Source organism: Microcebus murinus, chromosome 18 (genome assembly GCF_040939455.1).
Source record: "Microcebus murinus isolate Inina chromosome 18, M.murinus_Inina_mat1.0, whole genome shotgun sequence".
NCBI classification, from domain to species: domain Eukaryota; kingdom Metazoa; phylum Chordata; class Mammalia; order Primates; family Cheirogaleidae; genus Microcebus; species Microcebus murinus.
In genome coordinates, this window is record NC_134121.1 from 56,732,512 (window position 1) to 56,749,503 (window position 16,992).

The 16,992-nt window shown below is 52.9% G+C and overlaps 1 protein-coding gene across 1 annotated transcript in view; it reads left to right on the top strand.

The window, feature by feature from the left end:
• TTYH2 (tweety family member 2) overlaps positions 1–10,188 on the top strand; it is a 36,056-nt gene extending 25,868 nt beyond the window's left edge. Inside the window, exons 9-14 of the mRNA XM_012778705.2 lie at positions 167–259; positions 527–619; positions 2,006–2,148; positions 2,814–2,999; positions 3,549–3,627; positions 8,207–10,188. Of these exons, the coding sequence (XP_012634159.2) occupies positions 167–259; positions 527–619; positions 2,006–2,148; positions 2,814–2,999; positions 3,549–3,627; positions 8,207–8,287 (675 nt within the window). The 3' untranslated portion in view covers positions 8,288–10,188. The remainder of the gene's footprint in view (positions 1–166; positions 260–526; positions 620–2,005; positions 2,149–2,813; positions 3,000–3,548; positions 3,628–8,206) is intronic.
• The last annotated feature ends 6,804 nt before the right edge of the window (positions 10,189–16,992 follow it).

Sequence of the window (16,992 nt, forward strand, 5' to 3'; positions counted from 1 at the left end):
GAAGCTGGGGGGAGGGGGAGGCTTCCTGCAGGCGGGAAGGGCTGTGGTCAGGATGCACCTGTGCAGTTGCAGCCAGCTGGGGGACAGGAGCGCCGGCCCCGCAGTTTTCGTAGGGCTCCTGGGTAGGGTGGACCCTCACGGCAGGGCTGCGTCTCTCCCGGCCCAGACGCTGACCGCCTTCCAGCGCTCGCTGACCACCATGCAGATCCAGGTCTCGGGGCTGCTGCAGTTCGCCGTGCCCCTCTTCCCCACCGCAGAGGTAAGGCGGCCGCCTCCCACGGCATCTGTGCAGGAAGAGGGGGAGCCCCAGGTGAACCCTAACTGCCCCTTCTCTTGCCACGCCCCACCCCCACCCCAGGGCCAGGCTGCAGAGAGCTTGCTGGCTCTCTGCATCCCCTCTCCCCGGCGGCTGGGCCCCTCCCTTGGGCACTAAAGGCCTCTGCATAGCTGCTGCTGTGGTTTTAGCTGCCCGAGCCCCACCCCCACCCCACGGCTCACGCTCTGCCTTTCTCTCTCCCTGCTCCAGAAAGATCTGCTTGGAGTCCAGCTCCTGTTGAACTCGTCAGAGTCTAGCCTCCACCAGCTGACAGCCATGCTGGACTGCCGGGGACTGCACAAGGTGCCGGGCACCCCAGGGCGTGGGGGTGCGGGGGTGCTGGAGGGTGACAGCCTGGGCTCTTCTCAGACCCAGGAGCAGGGCTGAAGCTGTGCGGTGGGAAGAGGAGGAGGTGCCTGGCTTCTGGCTTCTCAGCCAGCGGCTGGCACAAGGAGCCTCAGTAAAGGTGACCAGTGGTCAGGGACAGGAGCATTGTGGGACCCTGACCAACGTGAGGGAGGCCGTTCCCCATTGTCCAGACTCCCGGCCATCTGGTGCACCCATCTCACTACCTGATGTCCTGGTCCCATCGCAAGTGTCGCCTTTTCAGGCACTTGGAGCATCAGACAGACACGATGCAGGGAACACGTGGGCATACGTGAGCACCCTGCCCCCACGCAGCAGGCAGTTCGTGTCCTCCGCTTTCACTCCCTGTGGCTTGAGAGCAAATAGTCGTAATGAGGATCGTGGCTGCCAGCACTGTGCTTGGCCCTGTTCTGTGCACTTTATATCCAGTGTGTCATTTGTTCCTCACAGTTGTACTGTGAAATGCATGTGATTTCATGGGAAGTTTTACATATAAGGCAACTAAACTACACATACATGAGTGTGTTGTGGACGGATGAACACGGATATGTGTGCACACGTGTGCATGTGTACATGGGTGTCTCTACAGAGTAGCCCACTGAAGAGCCCAGAGCCAGCAAGTCCAGACTGGGTTTGGATCCTGGTAGTCTGACTTCAGAGCTGGGCACAGGGGACAACCTGTGTCCTCTCCCCTCCCTCCACATCTGTTCCCTCGGCAGGTCCTAGCAGCTGCATTGTCAGATGCATCCTGAATCCATCTGGTTCTATCTCCACGGCCGCCCCCACTGGCCCGTCCTGCTTTTCCTCCCACTTTCTCCTGCTCCCTTGCTACCCATGACCTTTCACACCCAGCAGCCAGGGCAGTCCTTTTGAAAAATGAATTGGATCACGTCCCTCCCATTCCCAACCCCTCCGATGTCTTCCTGACCCTTATGGTAAAGTCCAGACTCCTCTCCTGCCCTCTGGCCCTGTCTCCTGCTGGCCTGTCTTCTCATTCTCTTTCTACCCGTCTGGCCTCAGCTTACCTGCCACCTTTCTCTGGCTCCCCGCACCCTGCAACCTTGTGTGTCTTGTTCAGAGCCAGCCCTTCAGTGCCCGGCACACAGTAGGTGCTCAGCAAATGTTTGCAGAGTGAACCCAAGAAGCCCCGTGGTGTGAGGCTCCAGAGCGTGGACCCTGAGTGGCAGTATGTGGGGCTTAGGACAGGGGGCAGGTGCTAGGAGGCCCGGGTCCCAGCTAGGGGAAGGGGGCTTCCGGAGAGGAGCCCAGACCCGGGCTTTGCCCCGTTCACTCTCCAACTGCCCGTTCCTCCTCCTCCTCCAGGACTACCTGGACGCCCTCGCCGGCATCTGCTACGACGGCCTCGAGGGCTTGCTCTACCTCAGCCTCTTCTCCCTCCTGGCCGCCTTCGCCTTCTCCACCATGATCTGCGCGGGGCCTCGGGCCTGGAAGCACTTTACCACCAGGTGGGCAGGGGCCTCCTGCAGGCCGGAGCTTCCCGGGGGAGCACACGGGAGGCTCTGCCCTGTGGTCGCTGAGAGCCAATAGCCTGCGACTGAGAAGGGCGGCAGAGGGCCCAGCAGGCTGGCAGGGTGTCTAGAGACGCTTCCCCAGAGTCCAGACAGACCCCCAGCGGGAGCCCCAGGGCAGGAGCTGGGGCCGAGGTGGTGACAGCTCTCCTGCCACAGCCTGGCGTCCCTTGCTTCTTTTCTCTTCCTTAGCAGGACTTTGCAACGTGCAATGATGACAGATTTTGGTGCCGGGAGGGGTGCCCCAGGGAATACCAAGAAGGATAAATTGCATCACTATCATCAGGGAACCACAGGCTCACTGAGGAGGTAGACAGGGCAAGGTGGTGTTTCGGCACCTCCTGAGCAGATGAGGCAAGAGGAACCAGGGTAGGGAGGACCCGCGGCATGCAGTCAGCGTGGTGGGCTGCCTGGAAGAGGTGACCATGAAGTTGGGAATGGGGCGAGGCAGGGCCCAGTGCCATGATTTAGAGGAATCTCAAGGAGACACACGTGGCCAGAGAGAGTCTGGGAGGAAAGACCGGGAAGCAGAACAGGACCACCTGCCTGGGAGCCTCCCACTCCTCACGCTGGCCCGATTCCACCTGTCGTTCTACTCGTAGAAACAGAGACTACGACGACATCGACGACGAGGACCCCTTCAACCCGCAAGCCCGGCGCATCGCAGCCCACAACCCCCCGAGGGGGCAGCTGCGCAGCTTCTGCAGCTACAGCAGCGGCCTGGGCAGCCAGACCAGCCTGCAGCCCCCGGCCCAGACCATCTCCAACGCCCCCGTCTCCGAGTACATGTACGGCGGACGCTCCCGGGGCTCCGCACACACACGGGCTGGGCCGATGGTTCCCCCTAGCCCTGGAGGGGAGCTGGGTCTGCAGACAGCATATCCGGGTCCCCAGAGCCAGGTGGAGGGAGAAGGCATCAAAGGCCCCCGGTGGTCCCCACTACAGCCATGGGATGCCTGGAGGGAAGGCCCCCAGGGAGTAGCTAGTCACCCTTCCACACTGACATGTGATAGAAAGAACCCACCGTAGGTGTCAGGCTGCAGCAGCCTTTGGCCACAGCCCATGGAACGTGTCCTCGGCCTGAGAAGCCGCGTGTCTGTGGGCCACACCGCTCCTGGCACCTGTTGCCCATCTGCTGCTGGTCCCCAGCCTCCCAGGGTGCCCCCTGCCTGCATGTCTTCCACCCACACGGCCTCCACTCTGTCTGTGGTCCCTCTCCATGCACCCACCCCCAGGAGCCCCCACTCCCACGTGCACCCCTCAGGCCCCCTCTGGAGGAATTAAGCCCGCCCCCCCACACACACTGTCCCCTCCTGAGCTCTCCGCTCTGCCCGCAGGAACCAAGCCATGCTTTTCGGCGGGAACCCACGCTACGAGAACGTGCCGCTCATCGGGAGAGGCTCGCCCCCGCCTACGGTAATGTGGGCTTCCCAGCCACGCCCCTGCTTTGGCCCTTCTTGGGGACATAGTTCAAGATGAAACCTCCAGCCAACCCAGGGAATCCCCTCCGCAAAGGTAGAAAAGAGTGAAACGGTTTTATTGCTGAATAAGCGTGACACCAGGCTGCCCTGGCTGTCACAGGCGGCCGCTAAGGAGATTGCAAAGACGGAAAGAAATCGTTCCCTGTCCTGCAGCCGGGCAGGCACGAGACGCGCCCCGCCGCATACCTGTCCTCAGGCGAGAGGACTGGACAGCACCGTTTGTCACACTTGTCCACCCTAAACCCACCTGCTAATGGGTTGGCCATCCTTGTTAGCTAACTTCCTTTATCCAGAAGAAAAACAAAACTTCCCATATTTCCATGACTATCGGGGGGGTCACAACTTGGAGCCAGCCCTGAGTGAACCGCCCCTGAGCAGGGGATGAGGTGCTGTCTGCCTCCACATGTGCATTTCCGAGAGGTGGCTCCCAGACCCTTAAGAAACCATTCCTGGACCGTAAGACTGGCAAGAGTCTTGTTTAGCTTTTTAAGAGGTTTACGTGCATCTCAAAGGGACAGATTATTTACAATGGTACGTTTTCTAAAGGAAATACTCCAAGAAGAGAGGGAGGTTCCTGTCCCTTTTTTGCACCAGGAAAAATTAAGGGAATTTTTTGCTATCTAGATTTGTATTTACCCTTAACCCTCGGGCCCTGCACAGCCCTGGGCTGGAGGGTGAGTCAGCCGTGGTGTCATGTCTTGAACAGCTGATACTGGACACGGCCTTCCTCAGTCCTCCTCAGCTCCCAATGTCCCTAGGACTGTGCCCCTTGCCCACCTCCAGCCAGGGCACCTGAGATACTGTCTCAGGGAAGGGGCCCAAGGTGTGAGGGGTGGGCAAGTTGAGGAGAAAAGACCTTTCTTATCCCAGAAAAGTATCTGAAGGTCAAAAACAGCAATATTGGCTGAGACAGGGAGAATTGCAAACAGAGACAGTAGATTTTTTATGTATATATGCACATATAATGACAGCAAACTTCATGATAGAGAAATAGTAGATCATTGAGGTTCAAGGATACAGACTCCGATGCCAAATGCCTTGACACCATTCCCAGCTCATTGCTTATGGCCTCTGTGACCTTGGACAAGTACTTTGTCACTCAGTGCCTCAGTTTCCCCATCTGTATAATGGGGATGTAATAATGGCACATCCCTCCTAGGTGGTCTGAGCGTTGGAGGAATCGGTCGTTAGAGTGTGTGTGCAGTGCACGGTAAGAGCTTTAGGACAGTGAGCTGGTTGATTTCTCACCCCTCCTTCCACTGTGAGGGACACTTCCGCCTCACCTTCTGTACAGAGCTGTGGCATTGATAAGAAAGGGCCAGGAGACACGGTCAGAAGTCTGCAAGAGGGATGGGCAGAAGAGTTCTTGTTCCATCCAGGTAGTTGGAAAGGGGACGTCCAACCATGAAATAGAAGCACTGGGCCGAGTACCTGGGACCGATGAGAGAGACCTGGGCCCCGAGGACGCAGGAAGTGCACACACACGTGCAGGTTTCCAGGGAGGCAGCTTCCCCATCCCGGTGCTCGGTGGAAATCGTAGGGCCAGACCCAGTCCCCGTCTTCAGGAAGCGTCTAATCTGTAGGAGGGGGGCTCACAAAAGCTGCCTGTAAAATGTGCCACAAGGGGCCAGTAGGGAGGAACTGTCCCCACTGCTCTGGGGAAATCCCAGGAGGTTCTGTGGGTAGGTGGCATTTGATCCACAGTTTAGAGCAGTGGGCCTAGACTGGGCAGTTTTGCCTGCAGGGGACATTTGGAGACAGTCTGATCACTGCACTTGGGGGACGGGGAGGGAGAGTGGGCTCTTCTGGCATCCAGCAGGTTCAGCCAGGGACCCTGCTGAGCGTCCTACGGTGCACAGGACAGCCCCTGCCACGGAGAGAAGGCTGGCCCCAAATGTCCACAGGTCCTGTGCACTACAGGATGTTTAGCAGTGTCCCTGGCCTCTACCCACCAGAAATCCTGCTCAAACCACTCCCCCGTCTCTCCCTCCGGTGACCCCACCTTGGTGCTCTTCTTCTCAGCAGTTTGCAAACACACAGCAGCAGCTGCAACTTGTTCTTTCTTTCTGGGGTCCTCGGGAAGGGCGAGAGGGCCGGTGGGAGCCTGCGTCCAGAGCGAGCACCTGTTAAATCCCAGCCTGGCCTCTCTCGCTAACAGAAGCTTCCTGGGATCCTTTTCCACCCACCAGCTGCCGTGGCCCCAGGAATGCAGACTGGCTTTAATATTAATCTAAGCAGAACATAATTAGCAGAAATCTGCTGCTGTGAAAATAGAATTACTCAGTGCATTGCGATGCCAAATACAAATGATTTTGGGATTACCTTCTGTTTTGAAAGACCCAGGCCACTCCTCCTGCCATTTGCAGAGATCAAGAACTGACCTTATTTGCAGGCTCAAGGACAGAACAAACCTTCTCTGGCTTTAAGACCTGCCCAGAAACCCTCATTGCTTTGGCAAACTTGACTGCTGGGCCCCACCCAGTTCAACCTGCCTTGCTAAGACCCTCACCGCCCCCTCACCGCCCCCGCTGCCTAAAGAGCATCTAATGATGCTGGCAGAGGAGGGTGGGGTGTCTACCCCAGTAAAGAACACTGGTGGGGACCAGTGTGGAGGGTCCGTCCCCCATCCTCCCTGGGGCTGCCTGATCTAAAAGCTCAGCAAGTTTGGGGTTTGGATAAATTCCTCCCTCTCTGGGACAGACTGGGATTTCACTAGGTGACCTGCATGTGCAGCCTGTTCCCTTGCTGGAAATGTGTCTCCCCCTCGCTCTGCCTTCAAGGAATCCCTCCCTCCTATCCTTCCAGGCACTGTTTCCCAGGGCGATCATTAAAAGTACCAGCCCTGGGAATTCTCTCCAGACTGACTCACAGAAACAATCTCCTGGGAAAGGAGCCTGGGAGGTTCTAAGTTTACGAAACTTACCGTCAGGCAGGTTGGGAAGTACTGCTTTAAGGAGGAGGATCTCCACGGGGCGCGGTGGCTCACGCCTGTAATCCTAGCACTCTGGGAGGCCGAGGCGGGCGGATCGTTTGAGCTCAGGAGTTCAACACCAGCCTGAGCAAGAGCGAGATCCCATCTCCACTAAAAAAATTTAAAAAAATTAGCTGGCCAACTAAAAATATATAGAAAAAAATGAGCCAGGCATGGTGGCGAATGCCTGTAGTCCCAGCTACTCGGGAGGCTGAGGCAGGAGGATTGCTTGAGCCCAGGAGTTTGAGGTTGCTGTGAGCTAGGCTGACATCACAGCTGGGGCAACAGAGTGAGACTCTGTCTCTAAATAAATAAATAAATAAGGAGGAGGATCTCATCCCCACATGTGCATCTAAATCGGGAGGGATTTGTTAAAACACAGGCTCCTCGTTCTGATTCAGAAAATCTGGGCTGGGGCCTGGGGGTTCGTGTTTGTAACCTGTTCCCAGGTAAGGCCGATGCTGCTGGCCTGGACCCCGCCCTTGGGGAACCCCTGCCCTGAGCCTTCCTCACTGTCACCATCACTCTCTGCACAGGGCTGTCCTATGCCTGGTAGGACATTTAGCAGAGCCCTGGCCTCTGCCACTAGAAGCCAATGGCATCCCACCCCCTACTCCCGGTTGTGGCCACCAGAATGCCTCCAGACATTGTCACATGTCCCTGGCAGACAAAACCACGCCTGGTGGAGACCCACTGGGTGGAAGAGCCTCACACCCCCGCCTCCCCCAGCCCAGCCAGGTGGGAGCATTTGTGAATGGCAGGGACCCCTGAGACTTCCCGGGGGGCCAGGACACAAGCGGCATCTGGAAGTTCGTAGAAATGCAGAATCTCAGTTGCGTGGACAAGGTCCCCAGGTGGTTTGTACGCAGGGGACAGTGTGAGAAGCCCCACTCAACTTTGTGCCGTGTCACCGCTGCTCTGAGTGGCTGCACGCAGGAATTGCCTAAAGTGCTCTAAAAGACACTGGTAGCACTTTAATAATGCTTAGTTTGATGTTGTGTGCATTTTGCCTTGCTATGTACACACACTGGCGGGTGCGGCCCAGGCATTGGGGTTTTGGGGCTCCCCAGGCGTTGCTGATGCACAGCCGTGTTTGAGAACCTCTGTGTTAGCGTCTTGCCTGCTTCATGTCATTTCACCTTTTCAACATAAAAGTGAGTGCTTGTAGGTCCATTTTGCAGATGGGTATACTGAGGCAAGGAGAGGTTGGAGAACCTCAGCCAAGGTCACAGGGCGAGGAATTTGCACAGCTGGGACGTGGACCTGGCTCTCTGAGTCTGTGGGCCCCTGCCCTCGGCATGCTTGCTGCTGGCAGTTCCTCGGTGCACTGGTGCTCCCTGCCACTGACCCAGGCCGGGTCCCCGGCTGTGCACCGGAACGGGCACGGTGGAGGGAGAACGGCTGGTCCGTGCGTGCATTTTGTGTGTGAGGCTGGAGCCGTCGCCAGGCTCCCGCATCCCGGTGACACCACGAGGTTATGACTAGGTACCTGGCCGCCGTGGCTGGCCCTGCTCTGACCACCCCCTCTCCTTTCTGCCCGCAGTACTCTCCCAGCATGAGGGCCACCTACCTGTCTGTGGCGGATGAACACCTGAGGCACTACGGAAATGAGTTTCCAGCCTAACAGACTTTCAGGGCTTCCTGCCTCCATTTTCCGTTTTGGTTTTTAATTAATGCAAATACACGCTGCGTTTCTTTAAGAGAAACCAAAGGCATCTGGAGACTGGCAGGCCCCTGCAGAGGGCGACTGAGATTCCCGACCAAAGCCCCAGGGGGGCAGAAGACCCACCACTTGCTCCAGCCTCTCTTCTGCCTGCCCCCCACCCCAGGAACCGCCCCCGTGTTTGGCTGCCTTGGCGGTGCGGTCCCTAAGCTGACTGCCTGGCTCTGCTCACCCCTGCACCCCACCCTCACCAGGAGGGGCCCGGCAGGAAAGAAGGACAGAGTCCGGTGCCACCATGGGGAGCTGTGTGTCCCACTGCTGGGACTGTGCCTCTTGTTAGCACCGATCTCATTTTCAGAGTCACCTCTCTGCCCTAGTTCCCTGCAGGTGACAGTGGGGAGGGCTGATCAGGAGATGCTTTTTAAGGGAGGTGACATGCCCGATGAGACCAGAACAGTCCAAATCAGAGTTCCCAGGGCCAGGCAGGCTCTTCCTAGGCCACAGAGGGAAGGCATCAGGAGAGGGAGGTCTGCAGGGGAGGCTGGTGGCTTGGGCATGGGGGAGGGGGGCCACAGCCCACCCTGGGGACCCAGGTAGGGACAGGGGTAAAAGCCCCACCTCCACTGTGGAAACAAAACTGCAAGCTTATTAGCTGCAGACAGGGACAGTCTCAGGTATGAACAGACACTTGGAAAGCAATACTAACTTTTTTTTTTCCAGTGTTTTAAACATTTTGATTATCCAAAGAATTGAAACTCATAGTGCATCCAGTTTTTACAGCAGACTCGGGGCTCATTCCTGACACCTGGTTTTTATACTGGTAGCACTGCTTGGACAGATTTTGCTGGCACCGGCCAGTTCTTTACAGGTCCAGAGGAGACAGGGAAGAGTGGGTTTTTAAATAAAATAAATGCCAGTGAGACGGCCTGTCCCAAGCTGCTGTTTGACGGGGATCTGGGCTCAGCCACCCAGGGAGGGAGGATCTTAAAGAGGGAAAGTTGAACAGAGTCCTCTGTCCCAGGGACCAGCTGATGTTCACTCCCAACTGTGCCCTCCCTGTTGTCCTCCTGCAAGTTTGTCAGAAAAGGTTTTAGCAAAGCGGCATCATGGTGTCTTGATGTGAGGACAGGCCTCCTCCCTGCCGCCCCCAGCCCCTGTCCTCACCCCAGCCCCTGCCAGGCGCCAGAGCTTGTTGGCCAGGAGGAAATAACGACCCACCGTCCTGCCTATTGAGGGGCCAGGGTTGGGGTCTTCGGTGCTTCCAACCTCCTGCCAACCCAACGTGCACGGCGCTGAAGCCCCCACGGCCTTGCACGGCAAAGCAGGGGCGTGGGGCGGCTTGGCTCGGGACGAGGGCTCTGTTTCCGTTTTGGAAGAGCCACTTTGTCAACGGCAGAATGGTTCTCAGCCCCCCAGCCAAGACTCCACGACAGAATGGGGCCACAGGGCAGCCGGGTCTCACCGTGTCTCACCTGCATTAACCTGTACATACCGCGTACCGTGAACACACCTTGGTATGTCCACGTCACGGGCAGATAGGGACCCTGCGACGTCAAGGTGTTGCTTCTTAAGGTTTCGTTATCGGCAACTAGAGGGTTGTTTTTAATGCATGGAAACTAAACTAAAATTCCTCGGGGGTTCCTGAAGGAGTCAGGGGGGCAAACCTCTGCTTGATACATGTGCACCCTCACCCGGAAGAGAAATAAACCACTTGTACTAAAATGTGCAGTCAGCTTCTAACTTCCTTGGCGGCAGGGAATAATGGGGGCATTGAAGGTCCCCTCCAGCAGGGTCATGTGGTGGGAGGGCTTCCAAGCAGATTCCAGCAGTGATTTCCGTGCCAGGATCGAAAGGTGGAGCTCGAGTGAATGTCACGGGGCTCTCGCGTGGCCTCTGGCTGCTCCTACAGGACAGCAACAGGCCTTCGCTCTGCCCTAGTCTTTCTCCAGAGTTCCTCCCAAGGTCATTGCTGTTAATGTGGCCAATAATAAGTAGCATTGATTGAGTACTCAAAATGCGCCAGGGTCATTTTTATTCATTTGTAATCAAACCTCACACCCCTAAGAGGTCATTTGTTTTGTAGTTAAGTTGAAGAGGCCCTTAAGGTAAGGGGCTTGTTGGAGCAGGGGGCAGCGCCGGGAGTGTGCACCCAGAGCCCCAGCTCTGGCCCCCACCACTAGCCACCTCTGCCCGGTGCTCTGGGGCTGGGGCGGTGGTCACACTATTTCCTGGCAGGTCCTTGCTGCACCTCTTCCTGAACTCTTCCCCTCCATGGCTGCTTCTCCGGGCCCTGGCCACACAGCGCCCTTCATGCTTTCTCTGCGACGTCTCTGAACCGTGAGGCTCTTAGCCAGCCTGGCACGGCCTACTGGGCCCGCTGCAGCTCTCTTCCCAGGGCCGACCCTGCCCATTCACTCCCACTCCCGGAACCGACTGTGATCTCAGGAGCTTCCTGAAACGACCAGCTTGTGCGTCCTCTAGGGGCACTTGTGGAGTGATGGAGAGAGCCCGTGCAGCTGACCGTGCCTGGCTCAGCTGAGCGTCTGAGCTGGGGCATCCCTTGAATGGGAATGTTTTCCCCGCCCCTCCCAGCGAAATAGCCTCCCCTCTCCCTGGGCTCAGGATGCCAAGGGCAGCGGAGGAGAAATGGCTCAGAGGAACAGAGACACTTTTCTCTGACGTGATGTTCTGAAGGTAACTGCAGCTCCATACCCATGTGAGATTGGCTTCCGGGCTTTCACTGCCTCAGGTCTGCAGTGAGCCCTGAGCTGCAGGCCAGCCCTGCATGAGACAGGAAGGCAGGCCGAGGGACTGCACCAGCCCAGGGTGGCATGGTCACTGCCACGTGTGTCACCTCCCTGTCCTGTCTCTGCTGTGCCACCTGCCCGGCTCCCTGTCACCATCCCGGACAGCCTCTGAACAGCACCCTGACTGCAGAGCCAGGCAGAGCCGGCTGTGGCAAGAGGAGCAGGTGCTCAGCCTGCTCTTGGGGAGAAAGAGCGGTGAACTCCACCGGGCCCCTCTGTAGGCCGGGCCTTTGCCAGGAGCCAGCACGTGTTCCCTGCTGTCATTCAGAGCCCACCTACCCCCACAGAGCGCTCCCTTCTCCAAACCTAATTCATCTCAGACGTGCTCTTTCCCTCGCTGAAGCTGTGCACTCTTTATTCAGGAGTAGCAGGAGTGCTATTACCGCCTCTTAACCTAAGAAATTACTGATCTCATACTCAAGAGGCTTGGTATGTCTATTGACAGATGTTCCCAGATAGAGAGACTTTATCTTCCTTTCTTCCCACTTCCATTCATTTAACTAAAAATGCATTGATTGCTCAGGGGCCAGCAAACTATAGCCTCGGTGAGCCCACCCTGACCAGCTGCCTTGTATAGCCTGTAGCATAAAACTGCTTTTACTTTTTTTTTGAGACAGAGTCTAACTCTGTTGCCCAGACTAGAGCAACAGAGTTAGGCGTCAGCCTAGCTCACAGAAACCTCAAACTCCTGGGCTCAAGCGATCCTTCTGCCTCAGCCTCCTGAGTAGCTGGGACTACAGGCATGCGCCACCATGCCCGGCTAATTTTTCCTATATATTTTTAGTTGGCCAATTAATCTCTTTCTATTTTTAGTAGAGATGGCGCTCTTGCTCAGGCTGGCCTTGAACTCCTGATCTTGAGCAATCCTCCCGCCTTGTCCTCCCAGAGTGCTAGGATTACAGTTGTGAGCCACTGTGCCCAGCCCTGCTTTTACATTTTTAAGTGGTTAAAAAGAAATAAAACATTTGCAACTGATTTTGATGGTAGACTACCCTAAGTTCGAACCTCAATTAAGTAAAATGTTATTCCCTCCAAAGACTTTCATTCTTGTCATTCATAGACCTGTATTACAAAAAAATTGTACTCAATTATATTTTATCAGTCAAAAATATGTGGAAATTGGTTTTCTCTCTTGTCATACAAGTATCTACATGATATCTTTGATGTTGCTTCTTGGCCCAAAAAGCCTAAATATTCACTATCTTTTACAGTAGTTTATAGTTTGCTGACCCCTGGCCTGGCACAACACTTTTTCTAAATTCTGGGGCTATGGAAGTATCTAAGGCAATCATGGCCCTTGACTTCCTGGAGTTTACAAATTAGCATGGCAGGTAAGTAACATCATCAATGCTGATTTGCTTAGATTCAAGTTCAGAGTCTTACGTGGACATTTGGTGAAATTCCTTAAATCTTATGTCTCCTGTTTTGTCTGTTTTAATCATGATTATTTTTCTGATTACAAAAGATGTGCATGATGCAAACATTTCAAACCCTACAAAAATGTGTGAGAAAGTGAAAATCTCCCATAATCCAATAACCTAGAACAAAACACCATGACCTGTTTGGTGTATATTCTCCTGCTTTTATCCCAAAGCATATGTAGAAATATAATCACCCTGTACACCTTGCTCTGCAACTGCTTTTTCTACTTAACAGTATGCCTCAGCTTGAAAAATCTGCCCCCTTTCCACCACTGACCTGAGAATGCAGAGGAGGGTAGAGACTGTGTCAGACACCAGAACCCCTTTGAGGAGAGTCACTCTCCCTGCCAGCCAGCGATTTGCCCATTGCTGACTCTGATAAGGGTCTGCTGCAAGCGCAAGGCAAAAGCCTTCCTGAGGCTCGCACGCATAGAGAGCAGCTCTCAGTAATTGTCTTTTGAGCAGATGAATGAAAGTCAGTGCCCATGGTCACGGTGGTTGTACACACATCTGCCCATTTCATAGGAATCAGTCAAGAGCTGTCCATTAAGTCCTAGGTTGTGGCAGGGCACAGTGGCTTGAGCTCAGGAGTTCCAGACCAGCCTCAGCAAGAGTGAGACCCCCGTCTCCACTAAAAATGGAAAAAATTAGCCGAGTGTCGTGGCACATGTCTGTAGTCCCAGCTACTTGGGAGGCTGAGGCAGTTAGATGGCTTGAGCCCAGGAGTTTGAGGTTGCAGTGAATTACGATGATGTTGCCACACTCTAGCTTAGGGTGACAGAGAGAGACTCTTTCTCAAAAAAAAAAAAAAAAAAAAAAAAAAAAATGGGAGTAGGGACAGCAAGGATGCCTGCTTTCACCATTTCTGTTTAACACAATGCTGGACGTTCTAGCCAAAGCAATTTGACAAGAAAAAGAAATAAAAGGCATTTAAATTGGAAGGGAAGAAGTAAAATTATCTCTGTTCACAGATGATGTGATCTTATATGTAGAAAACACTAAAGATTCCATTAAAAAATTGTTAGAACTAATAAATTCAGCAAAGTAACTGCATACAAAATCAACACACAAAAATCAGTTGCATTCCTATACAGTAACAATGAACAGTCCAAAGAGGAAATTAAGAAAACAATTTAATTTACAACAGCACCAAAAAGAATAAAATACTCAGGAACTGACTTAACCAAGCAAGTGAAAGATTTATACAGTGAAAACCACAAAATTTGCTGAAATAAATTAGAGAAGACATAAATAAATAGACATCTCATGTTCATGGATTGGAAGACTTAATATTATTAAGATGTCAATACTACCCAAAGCAATCTATAGATTCAGTGCAATCCCTATCAAAATTCCAAGGATATTTTTTGAAGAAATGGAAAAAGCCATGCTAGAATTCATATGGGATCTCAAGGGACCCCAAATAGCCAAAACAATCTTTAAAAAGAACAAAGCTGGAAGACTCCCACTTACTGATTTTAAAACTTACTACAAGGCTATAGTAATCAAATGGGTATAATCCTGGCATAAAGACAGATGTATAGACAAATGTAATAGAATAGAGAGTCCAGAAATAAAACCTTATATATGTGGTCAAATGGTTTTAGGCAAGGGGGCCAAGGTCATTAGTGGAAAAAGGACAGTCTTTTTAACAAAAGGTGTTGGGAAAACTAGACATGCAAAAGAATCAAGTTGGGACTTTACCTAACACCCTATATAAAAATTAACTTCAAATGGATCCATGATCTATATGTAAGATCTAAAACTATAAAACTCAAAAGAAAACAGGGAAAAAGCTTTCCAATGTAGGATTTGGCAATGATATCTTGGATATAACATTGAAGGCACAGGCAACAAAAGAAAAAATGGACAAATTGGACTTCGGGAAAATTTTTAAATTCTGTGCAACAAAAGATACTAACAACAGAGTAAAAAAGCAACCCATAGAAAGGAAGAAAATATTTGCAATCTGATAAAGGATTACCATCCAAAATATACAGAGAATTTCTAAAACTCAACAACAAAAACAAACAACCCAATTCAAAATTGGGCAAAAAAACTTGGATGGACACTTTTTCTAAGAAGATCTACAAATGGCCAATAAGCACATGGAAAGGTGCTCAACATCACTAATATTAGGGAAATGAAAATCAAAGTTACAATGAGATACCACCTCACACCCATTAGAATGACTGCTATAAAAAAAAAAAATCCCAGAAAATAACAAGTGTTGGCAAAGATGTGTAGAAACTGGACCCCTTGTGCAGCATTGGTGGGAACATAAAATGGTATAACTACTGTGGACACATATGGAGGTTTCTCCAAAAGTGAATTAGAATAGAATTACCATATGACCCAACAATTCCACCCTGGTTATGGACCCAAAAATAATTGAGAGCAAGGCCTCAAAGAGATACTTATACACCCATATTCACAGCGGTATTATTTACGATAACTAAAATGTGGAAGAGCAATCCATGTGTCCATCCAAGGATGAAGGGATAAGCAAAATGTGGAATGTTATTCAGCATCAAAAAGGAAGGAAATTCGGACATATACTACAACTTGGCTGAACCTCGAGGACATTATGCTAAGTGAAATAAGCCGGTCACAAAAAGACAAATACGGCGTGATTCCCCTTACTCGAGGTATTCAGAGTAGTCAGATCCACAGAGACAGAAAGCAGAAGGGTGCTTGCCAGGGGCTGGGGGAGGGGAGGGAGAATGGGGAGTTGGTGGTTAAGGGGGACCATTTCTGTCTGGGAAGATGAAAAGAGTTCTGGAGATGGGTGGTGGGGAGGGTTATGCGACAATGTGAATGAACTCAATACCACAAGCTTCAGATGACATACATTTTATGTTATGTGCATTTTACCACAATTTTTAAAATTGCAAAAAAAAAAAAAAGGAGGGGCAGTGTTACAATGGTTGGGGGACTGGTCTAGGGATGTCCAGGGCCGGGGCTGCTCTCAGCAAAGAATTTCTGTTACCCATTATGCCGTGATTGGGTGGAGATCTGAGAAACACCACGATTGTTTTTTAAACTGGGCCCTTGTGAATACTTCTAATTATATGACCTCATGCTGGCTTCCCTGGGTGGCTGAGACGTGCCTGCCAAGGGGTGACGGCTGTTTTGCCAGTGAACAGAGCTGCTCAGCGGTGGTTGGCAGCCTGTAGGCCTCCCCAGTGAGGGTGGGGGAAGGGAGCCTGCAATAAATCATTGCAATAATATGAGAAAGGTGGCTGCAGTTTCCCTTATCTACCCCCCACCCCCACCACTTTCCCACCCACAGAATAATAAGTCTGCAAAGAGCCCTGGCTTCCCAGAGCTGGGGGCGGGGCAGGGAGGGCTGCCCTGTGGCTGCGGCCCCAAGCAGCCGCCACTCCATTGTGGAGCAGGCCCTTTCCCTGCCCTTGCAGCTTTGTCTGGGTCTGATCTGCCCCTGACATCCCATCAAGCCATTTCAGTGGGGCTGTCACACGTCCCCACCCAGCCCCTGTCACCCCCTTCAGCGCCCACCCTAAGGGAATCCCTCCCCCAGAGAAGCTGCTGGGAGCCAGAACCCAGAGGGAAGAGGTTGGTGGCTGCAGTCATTCAGGGGCTTGTTCTTGGTTTGTGTGGCCCCCAGCAAGGTGCCATCTCAGGAATTTCATTGCACCTGTCCCTTAAAGGCAGGTGAGAAGTGATGAAGACACATTCATGGAGAAGCCGGAAGTAGGAAAGGAACTTTGGCCTCTTTCCTTTTGCAGATGCAAAATCCCACGCAGGGCTTCCCACCGGAAGCTGTCTGGGTGCCTTAGCCTGCCTCTTGGCACCCCCCAACAGACTGGCCCCAGCTGACCTTTGCAAATTCCTCTCATTTTCCCCCTGCAGGGACTGTCAACTCCAGCCAGACTGACCCACCAACCATCCCCCTTCCTTGCTCACACCATGTCCTCCCCCTAATCTGGAATTCTCTCCCCTCTCCTTTCTGCAACTCATAATGATTTTTCAAGGCTCAGTACCAACCCCAAATCCCACTTCTTGGATGACGCTTTCCTTGTCTGCCCCAGTCCACATCTCGGATGTTTCAGCCCCTGAACTCAGGGAAACCCCATTCCCTGAGCTGCTGTCCTTTCAGGCACCACCCACTCTGCCTTCCGCACTGGGCTGCACACGCCCTGTGTCACCCTCTCACTTATCCCGTAAGAACCGCCACCATCCCCGCCACTTTGCAAATGAGGAAAGTTGAGTCTTAGAAAAGGAAAAGTAACTTGTCCAAGTTCACGTGATTAGTAAGTGGCCAAGCTGGGATTCAAACTTATCTTTTCTAACCCCTAATTCCCTTCTTTTATTTTAAATTATCTCATTTAATGGCCTCAAGCCCCTGAGAAACATGACCTGTTCCATCATTCATTCATTCATTCATTAAGCACAATGCATTGGGACAACTGCCCAC